Source organism: Fringilla coelebs (genome assembly GCF_963513975.1).
Source record: "Fringilla coelebs genome assembly, chromosome: 14".
Taxonomy (NCBI): Eukaryota; Metazoa; Chordata; class Aves; order Passeriformes; family Fringillidae; genus Fringilla; species Fringilla coelebs.
The window spans coordinates 7,182,428-7,191,826 of record NC_140040.1 but is presented as its reverse complement, the minus strand read 5'-3'; the positions used below and the strand labels follow the sequence as shown (position 1 = coordinate 7,191,826).

The 9,399-nt window shown below is 52.3% G+C and overlaps 1 protein-coding gene across 4 annotated transcripts in view; it reads left to right on the top strand.

Moving 5' to 3' along the window:
- Positions 1 to 7,661: 7,661 nt before the first annotated feature.
- Positions 7,662 to 9,399, top strand: part of PLEKHG4 (pleckstrin homology and RhoGEF domain containing G4) — an 84,696-nt gene continuing 82,958 nt past the window's right edge. For all 4 annotated transcript variants that reach the window (XM_084215216.1, XM_084215215.1, XM_084215214.1 and 1 more), the window contains exon 1: positions 7,662 to 8,272. In XM_084215216.1, the coding sequence (XP_084071342.1) occupies positions 8,270 to 8,272 (3 nt within the window). In that variant the 5' untranslated portion in view covers positions 7,662 to 8,269. The remainder of the gene's footprint in view (positions 8,273 to 9,399) is intronic.

The window sequence follows — 9,399 nt, the reverse complement described above, 5'->3', positions numbered from 1 at the left end:
TGCTCTTTGCCCTCTGCAGATTGACTCGAGTGTCAGCCTGAAGCCTTGCAGAGCTGCTGGAGGACTGAGATCTTTCCCCTTTGCTGCCAGCTGGGCAAGGCTGGAGGGGTACAAAGCAGATCTCTTCTGTATGTGGGGAAACTGTCAGACCTGAGCAGGTCGTCATTCCCCTAATGGAAATACCAGCTGGATGAAGGGTACTTTGAGAGGCACCTGGAGGACTCACAGTGGGACTGCTTGAGTTCAGTGGGCAACACAACCCAGCTGTGATAGGCACCATGACAGCTGGTCCCAGGGAACGCCCATGCAGCTCTATAAGGCACTGACTGGACCTGCATCTCGGGAGATGCATCTTGGGGCTGTTGCTCTGCCCCAGGGAGTGCTGGAGTGCAAAGCTAACTCAGCTGCCTGCCTGCCTGCCTGCCTGCTCTGGAGAAGAAAACTGTAGGCAGGTGAGAGCTTTCCTTCTCTCTGGAGACATTCTGCCATGGGAGAATGGTTTGCAAGATCTGTCGGGATCTGCTGGGTAGAAGCTCTGCAAATGCTGGCTGTAAGTGTGGGGTTTGGGAGGGTTGGAGGGGCTGGATGGGAGCTTGGCAGAGTGTGCATTCAGAGGAATAGCAGTTCTGGGGATCAGAGTCCCTGTCTGTCACCCCAGGTAGGACCCAGGAGCTGATCCTGGCTCTGCAAACTGTGGAGTAGAGACTGCAGGCAGTGGTTGGAGAGGGGCTCCTTGCTTCCCTGGTTAGAGCTGCCAGCCCTGCCTCCTAGCAGGGCATAGTTGGATTTAGGTTGGCTTTGGGAAGAGAAGGGATGGGTCTCCAGATCAGAAGTGTGTCCCAGCCCTTGTTGGTAATGGTTGGTGCTCAGTGGCATCTTCCAAGGGATGTACCCACTTCTCTTGGTGCGGGCTGGGCAGGTGCCTCATGGGTGCTGGTTGCTCAGGCATGAGCTGGGCACAGAGCAGGGACACAAATGGGGGGCTGCTGGTGGTGTGGAGCCATGGTGGGAGGTGTCTGTCTGTCACCACAATGCTTACTCTGCCAAGCAGACCTGGAAAGGGGAGCAGGCCCTGGCAGCTGTGACTGAGGATGGAATTTGCAGTGGTGTGTGACCCTTGTCCCACGACTCCCGTGTCTGCAGGAGAGGGGCTGTGGCAGGAAGGGTGTGGGTGCCCGCTGGCATGTCTGGCTCAGAGGTGAGCGTGCTGTCTCACAGAGTACAGTAAACATGTGCTGTGGGGCTAAATGGCATGGCAGCATCACTGCCAGGAGGGAAGGTAAACAGATGACTCTTCTGTGCCATTAAATATATGGGATTTGGAGGGAGATGCGTCGCTTTTAGGTTGCTCTTCAGAAAAAGCTGACCTATTCTTCTTTTCAGAGACTGTGGTGAGTTTTGAAGCAGCAGTCCTGAAACCACAGCTGGATTTCTAAGCCAAGAGCACTTTGTTCTCAGGAAAGGCAGGCAATGCCTAAACTCTCGGGAGACAAAAAAGCAGCTCCTCTTAAACCATTTAAGCTCTCTTGACTCCACATTCACAGAGGTGTGTCCCTGCCTGGCTCTGTGTCCTACAGGCTCTTGTGGGGGGTTGGGATATTTTCTCCAGTACAGTCACATCTTGCCAACCAGTGCACCTGCCTAGTACCCCAAGCAGAATGCTGAGACCCAAGAGGGGAGTCCAGTGCAGTGGGGAAACACCCTCAGGGTGTGGGTGCACTGGGGTGGTGTCTGATTGGGCAGGAGGCCAGGTTTCCATCCAAGCCCTCCTCCTACCTGTGCTGGCTGCATTCGTGACTGCAAGGAGAAGTCTCTGGACACTGGTGTGCAGCATTAACCCAAGAGTGGTGTGCAGCACGGCCACTTCATAAGGCCTGGGGGCACCACTTCATAAGGCCTGGTGTGTCCCCTCCTTGGCCCAAAGTTAAAGGAGCCCAAAGCTGCTCAGACTGAGGGGGTGTCTTGGATGAGTGCAGAAGCAGGACTTTGTCCTTTGTCCTGTGGACTCTGGCAGTGATGGATGCCAGCTGAGCCAAAACCCTGGGCACTTGGGAATGCCTGGAGCTGGTCTAACCAGCAACTACTCTGCATGTATTGAGTCCACCTGGCTTGTCTGGGAAGACACTGTGTGTCATCAAGGTGTGCCTTTGTAGATGGGCAGAGGCTGTAAGGCTGATATTGCCCTGCTTGCACATTTTCTCTGGCACTGCACACTATGAGCTTTGACTTAGAATCATAGAATGGTTTGGTTTGTAAGTGACCTCAGAGTTCCAACTGCCCTGCCACAGGCAGGAATGCCACCCACTAAACCAGGTTGCTCAAAGCCTTGTCCAACTGTGCCTTGATCACTTCTAGGGATGGGGCATCCACAGCTTTTCTGGGCAACCTGAGCCAGTGCCTCACTGTCCTTTGAGTAAAGAATTTCTTCCTAACACCTAATCTAAATTTCTCCTCTTTTAGCTTAAAACCATTCCCCCTTGTCCTATCACTCTCTGCCTGCATAAAACCTTCTTTTTTGTAAGCTTCCTTTAAGTACTGGAAGGGACTCTAAGATCTTGCCAAAGCCTTCTCTGCTGCAGGCTGAAGAGTTCTCTCTCAGACCGTCCACATAGAAGAGGTGCTTCAGCCCTAGAATCATCCCTGTGGCCTCTTCTGGACCTGCTCTGACATGTCCATGTCAATCCTGTGGTAAGGACCTCAGACCTGGAAGCAGCACTCCAAGGCAGGTCTCATGAGGGCAGAGGGGGAGAATCACCTCTCTCAATATGTGCTGCAGCCAGCCTGCTGTGTGAACTGAAGAAAAAAAAAATTTATTCCTCTCCCTTCTTTCCCTTGTGGCACACATGGGTATTTGAGCCCCCCAAGTGGGACCTTCCTGATTTCTGTCCCTACAAAATACCTCTTGTAAGACTTCCTGATGGTTAACTGCAGGCCATGGTTGCTTGTGGCACTGAACAACATCTTGAATTGTCGCTGGAGACCTGGTAATTGAGTTGCTTCTGTCCCTTCAGATGGTGAGCGTGACCAGCTGTTGTTATGTAGTCTCTCCTTTGGTCCTTCTGGGAAATCACATCATGATTATATTTCTGGCTTAAGAAATTTTTTCCCTAATCAGACTGGGCCTCACAAAGAGGTTGCCACTTAGTGGTAATTACTTGCTTTAGAAGCTAAATGTCTCCTGAGGATTGCAAATAGCGGATTATCAAATTAATTAGTTAAACCAAGATGTGCTTTTGTGAAGCCAAGACCTGCTTTACTTGTGATCTGAAATAAAGGTTTAAATGTTATTAAACTGCATACAACCTGTTCTTGTCTCCCTAATAGGGGCAGAGAGCTAGTTCTTTCCTGAAGTGTAGTTGGTACAAAGGGCTGCTTGCACCTCTACTTGCTGCATAACTTGTTGCCTTTCTTTCACAAACCCTCTTTTGAGCAACATCTATCCCTGGTTTTAAGGCTTGTTCTGGGTGGGATTTAATGCTGCTTCTTGGAGGCTTCCTCTGTATTTGCAGGTTGCCAAGTTGAAGGGATATAGGATTGGAGCTGGACTTCAATGATCCTTGTGGATCCCTTCCCTAAGTTAGCTTGGATAGCTTGGTGGGATGGTAACATATCTTTCCTTTCAGGGTACGGCTCAATCCATGGGATATCTGCGTTGCTATGTCTGTGCACATGGGAGCTAGTGGAGAGCCCCAGTCTGGTGATGAGATGCCTGGAAGTAGATTCAGAGACATCCACTTATCTGTGGGTTAGCAGGAGCCATGTACCCTGGAGTAGGGCTCTACCACAGCCCGTTCCCAGGATCTCCATTCCCTCAGAAGTCTCTGTGGCCACAGGAGGTTCCCTGTGCTGTGCTGAGGACAGCACCAGTGATCACTCTAAGCTAACATGGAGCTCATGGGGGTATTTTCCTAAGAGCTCTTGGCCACAGTAATGTAATCATCCTGCTAAGATCCATATTGCACAACTTCCCCTAGGTCAGGAGATGTCCTTATCTGGCATCTAAAACATCTGTCTTGTGTTGTTTCCAGCACAGCTGAATTCTATTCATAACAGAATTGAGCATTTCCTGATTTGCACAACCGAAAATAAGCAGAACTCTGCTAAGTGTTGACCCAAAGGCAGAGGTCCTTTCTCTGCCTCCTACCTCTGTCTGTGCTCTCTCCCAGCTCAAGGTTGTGGTACTGCTTTAGGCACTTGAGAAATACTGCAACTCCAGAAACCAGATCCAGGAAAGGAGAAAGGAAGAGAATAGAAAGACATGAGAGTCTGAAATGAGAGCCTCTGAAATTTTCAGAACAGTTGTACTGATCCCTCTTCTTCTACCTTTTCTTTCAAATCTGGGGAGGCCCCACAGACTTCAGTGTCAAACTCCTAATGTCAGTGTTTGCTGCCTTTTGCTGTAATTCACCTCTGGGACAGGCTGTGCTTAGCAATGGTCAGCTGCTGCTCAACATGGGTACCAAAGCAGTCCCTTGGAGTAAAACTGCCCCCATGCAAAGGAACTGGGTCTGCTGGATGGGAAGCTGGGGCACTCAAATCCCTGCCAGCATGGATGACAGCAGCCTTTTGCAGTGACTTCAGCGATTAAAACAACCCTGAGGAAGGCGCAGACCTAGCGCGAGAGCGAGGAGCTGCTCCTGCGAGGAGACAGAGTGAGACTGTGCTGGGAACAAGTGTGGCATTGTTGTCAGCCTCAGTCAAGAGGGGCTTTTTAACACCCACTGAAGTGCTGGCTACAGCTGTCTCCCATGTGCTTGTGCGGGAAATGGATCTACAATGCAGAAGAGGGAAAGGCTACTTTGCAATTAAAAAAAAAAGGAAACTATATTAAGAACCAGCCATGAGTAAACAGCAGTGAGATGTTCCCCTTAGCACCGAGCCATGGCAGAGGAAATCACGTCACTGCCTTGACTGGGATGGGGGTGAGCTGCACTCAGGTTCTTCAGCCTGGAAATCTGTATGGGGGAAGGTGCTCCTGAGCTTTAAGTGCAGTGTAGGAAAGGGAGGAGGTGTGAGATTGGGCTCTAAGCTGCTCTTGTGTTTGGCAGCCTCTATAAATGGTGCTGCCAACTTCCCTGCATCCTTCTGAGTGGTGTTGACTTGAGAGCTTGTGCAGAGCTTTCTTTTGTCATGGGAAATGGGGTAGGAACAAGGTTCTGTGTACCTCCATGGTGCCTTCCTTCTCTGTTTTTGGGGATGCTGCAAGCTTCTATACCACTTTTCTCTTTCTGGCCATCAGAGAACTGAAATTAGGTGGCTTAACAGTATCTTAGCAAGTAATTCAGAGCTAAAGGAGATGACAGCCTTGTGCTCCCAGGCCTGTGCAAGCCACCTGAAGGAGACAGGAAAGCCACAAGCTTCTCACCCTGGATCTGCTGCCCAAGGTCTGAGTGTAGGAGACCTGACTAGTTCAGTAACAGCATGGGAGCGTGTTCTCTGCTCCATCCCTTTCATCCCCCTGGGCTGTGGAGATGTCCCAGCCCTACCTGGCTCTGCACTGCTGCTTGCGCTCCCTGGGGAGCACATGTCTCTGTTTCAAAGTTGAGGTAGCTCCTGGCTTGTGCAGTAGCCCCCCTGAAGGAGCAGGAGCTTTGGCCTGCAACTGGAATAGCCCTGAAGTGCCCAGGCTTGTTACCCAGGCTGCTGATTACCAGACTTTTTTGAGACTCCAGGTCTCTATTTGGAGACTGCTCCTTCCTCTGCAGAACCCAGGGTAATTGCAGTGACCTGTTTGCTGGATAAAAATAGTTGTGTGCAAGGCTGGTGCAATCACACACAGTATAATTTTTGGGGTTGTCTTGTGCAGAACAATGAATAGCATCTGATCCTTGTGGGTCCCTCCCAGCTCAGGATCTCTATGATTCTGCAATTTGTGCTGCCCTGGGCAGCCATGCCCTCTTGAAAGGAAACATACATGTTATACTGCAGTTGTAGAAACAGTACATAAAACTGTTTCTACAGTTTTCCATAAAACACCTGGGTGTGAGAGGCACGTTGGATCTCTTCTATCTCCTTTTATTCTGTGATGGGGATATGCCTCCAACAGAAATAGCCTCGTACTGCTGATAGCACAGGGCTTGTCACAGCCAGTCACGTGCTGCAGGGACATCACTCCTGGTGCTCCCTCCTCTCTGGGAGTGGGCCAGTCCCTAGGGAGACTCCCAGCAAGCACCTGCAGGAGGATATTGCAAAGGTTAGCCAAAAGTAGTCAGGCTCATTGTGTAGGAGAGGTGCTGGAGGAATAGATGAAGGACAAAGCTACTCTGCAAATGTAGCCTTGTACAGACCCTGAAAGCTGTGGTCAGAGGCTCTGCTGGGGAGGTATGCCAGGATCCTCGTCCTCCTGATAGGAATATGAGGGGGAAGGGGGCTCTCTTGCATGCACAGTAAAGATCTAAGATCTCAAATTAGTTGTTGCAGATGACAACAACTAGGTTGTGCTGGGTTGTTAATACTCAAGGTGGCTCTCCTTCACCCAGTGTGGCATTAGCAACTGCTGTCACCTGACATGGACACTGCCTACAGATGGAGTGCTGCTGTGGGGAGAAGGTGACAGGCTGTTCCAGGCCATGGGGGAGCCTCTGAAAGCTTGGGCTTTTTGAGAGGCAAGTGCTGAACAGTGAGGCAGCTGCTGAGCTCTGGTCACTGTCAGTGTCACAGCCCCTTTGAGCAGGACATCTCTTTGGCTTAAGGAAATGCAGCAGCACACCAAGCAGCTGGTGGATTGAATGGTTGGCTTTGGGGCTGCTCAGACTCCTGGTTGCTGGTTGGGTCTGGAAACACGTGATGAGGCCATCATATGCAAAGGGGTTTTAGGGCAAACTGTTGTCAGTCCTCCCTGGGAGAGGAGTATCTGAAGGTGGTCTTGAGCTGGACTAGCTGGCATGGCCTCGGCTGCTGGCCCTGTGGGTTTGGAGAGGCTGTGGGACTCTGCCCCTTGAGCCAAGGCAGCAGAGGTATTGGCAGCAGTTACTCAATCTACAGCAGGCAAGTGTCCTGTGCTGTTCTGCTTGTCCATGCAGGAGATGTCTTCTCTTCTGCTGTGAGCTCTCTCATCCTGCCGGAGTCACCCTCTCCCTTGGGGGTGGATTCGTTTGTGTGACCTTTCCCATAAGTGGGGACAACCAAGTTCCAGCACTGTGAACTCCTTGATGGAGGGTCAGTCCCAACCGAGGCTGCTGAGACCATGCACTGCTCAGGCTGGGGAGGTAGTTTCTGGTCCCAGTCCCTGCATCTCGTGCCCAGGTTTTGCCTGTGTGTCACTTCCCGCCCTGCTTCCCGTTACACAAAGCCTTTGTGTGTCAGCAGATCCTGGGATGCCCCGCGGCACCTGCCTCTCTCCTCTCTCTCCGCCTCTGTGGCTCTGCCCTTTCCCGTTGTCACTTCTGGAGGCTGCTGCCTGCCTGTTTGGTGACCTTCCCCACTGCTCGGGCAGTATTTTGGCCCCTGGCCATCTTAAACAATTAATGGAGGGGTGGAGAAACTTGCCGTGTTAAATTACTTACTCCTTTGGGAGGGGGTGAGGTCTCTACATCTCTTGCCTGATCCCAATGCAGTTTGTTGCTGTTGCCTGAAGCGGTCACTGCTCTCTGTTTTCCTTCTAGAAGTAAGAAAAACAATATTTCTGAGCACTCTCCCTGTATTTCTCGGCATTTTACTTAACCTGCGGCGGCGCCTCAGGATCTCGTGGAGTGGAGAAACTTCCCTGGACTTAGAGAAAAACAAGCGGAGAGGAGGCAAGGGGGGAGCATTTTGCTGGAAACCTCTTTGGGAAGCTGGAGACCTTCTCGGGATGCCTGCCTTATTCTCCTCCAGCAGCTATTCAGATCTTCCCGGCCGAAGGCAGCTCCCTGCCACGACGCGTCTGCATTAAGCGGGTCTGAGCGGCGGGCCCGGCGCTCTGAGGGGCGCGCAGAGCAGCGGTGCCGTAAGGAGCGGCCCGGGAGCGCTTCTGGCTCGGCCGTGTCCGAAAGGTTCCCGCAGCGCTGGGGGATGCGGCACCTTGCTGCCGCTATGCCACTCTGCCGTCTAGCGCTGGAGTTGGCTGTCAGAGAAACCTTCGAGGTCCCCTGCTCAGCCCCGGTAGTGTCATGAGTTAGATTAGTTGGAGCTGTGCTGGGGGCGGTGAGGGCTTGGATTACAGTCCAGAACTCAAAGTGCTTCGGTGGTTCACGTCGGAGGGGAGAGGAGACGCCCCGTCGCACACATGGAGGAAAAAGAGAAAAAACGCTGTCTTTGGAAGTGAGGGGGAATAAAGGAGGCCGGGAACATGGTAAGGAAATCTCTGCGAAGGGCTCTTGCCCTGGGCACGAGCAGGGCTGTGCGGGACGAAGCTGCTATCGGGACAGCCCGCCTGGAGCCAGCGCACGGCGCTAATGCCGGGAGTGGGAAAGAGCTCTTTTGGCATTTCCCGTTACTCGAGTGGCACACTGCACTCCTGGTGCCAGTCCGGGCGGTGGCTGCAGGGACACAAACTTCTTGTTGGCACTGACCCCTGCGAGGTGCCTATCGGGCACAGTGCTGGAGCGAGAAGCTGGGATGGGTCAGTTCGGGCAGAGCCTTGTCTTTTGTGCTGCCTGGATGCTGGGCTCTCCTCCTGCCCTCGCTCTGCCAATCCTGCTCTGTGGCTCTGGGCATTGCCCTCTTGCAGAGCCTTTTCTCCTGCCCAGGGTGAGCATTTAGAGAACCCCTGGAGCTGGGCAGGGATGTTCCTTTTGGGTGTCAAGTTCTGCACGTGGGGATCTTTGTTTGGAGAGGGGAAAGGATGGTGAGCCCAGCGGGCAGCAGAAAACCCAGACTCCTTGGGAGTGGCTGCAGGGCTGTCCCCTGCCCAGTCACACTGGCAGGAATAGGTGCCCAGCCCTGGGCTGTCAGTAGCTGAAGGGATTGCTGGCCCTGTGGTGACATCCCACTGAGCACCAGTCCAGCTTCTGATGGTTTGATGCTAGGCTGAGGCTGAGATCCATGTGCCCAGCAACCCCAAATCTCCTGGAGGTGTCCTGCTATGTTAGGGGCTGCTTCCCCGCAGCAGAGGGAACAAAATCTATGAGGAGGACCAGCAGCTTGCATTGCTGCTGTGCCTGGCAGTGACTTGCCCTTTAAAAGTTCAGCTTCTGAGCCTGCAGAAACTTGGCTTTCATTGAGGGATGAGTTGAATTCTGACTTCTGCAAGTTGAGCTAAGTTTATAGACCTATATCTTTTCCCTTTACTACCCTCCAGCTCCTTTGTAGAGAATCCTGTGGTACCTCACATGCCTGTCAGAGCCATGGTGTGCTCTCCTCTGCTATTCTTCTGGAGGCATCCCACTTCTACTTCTCCATCTGAGTCAGAAGACCACTTTCCCTCACCTCATGCCCACTGTGTTCTTGGCAATTTTTGGTCTATGCAGGTTACATTAT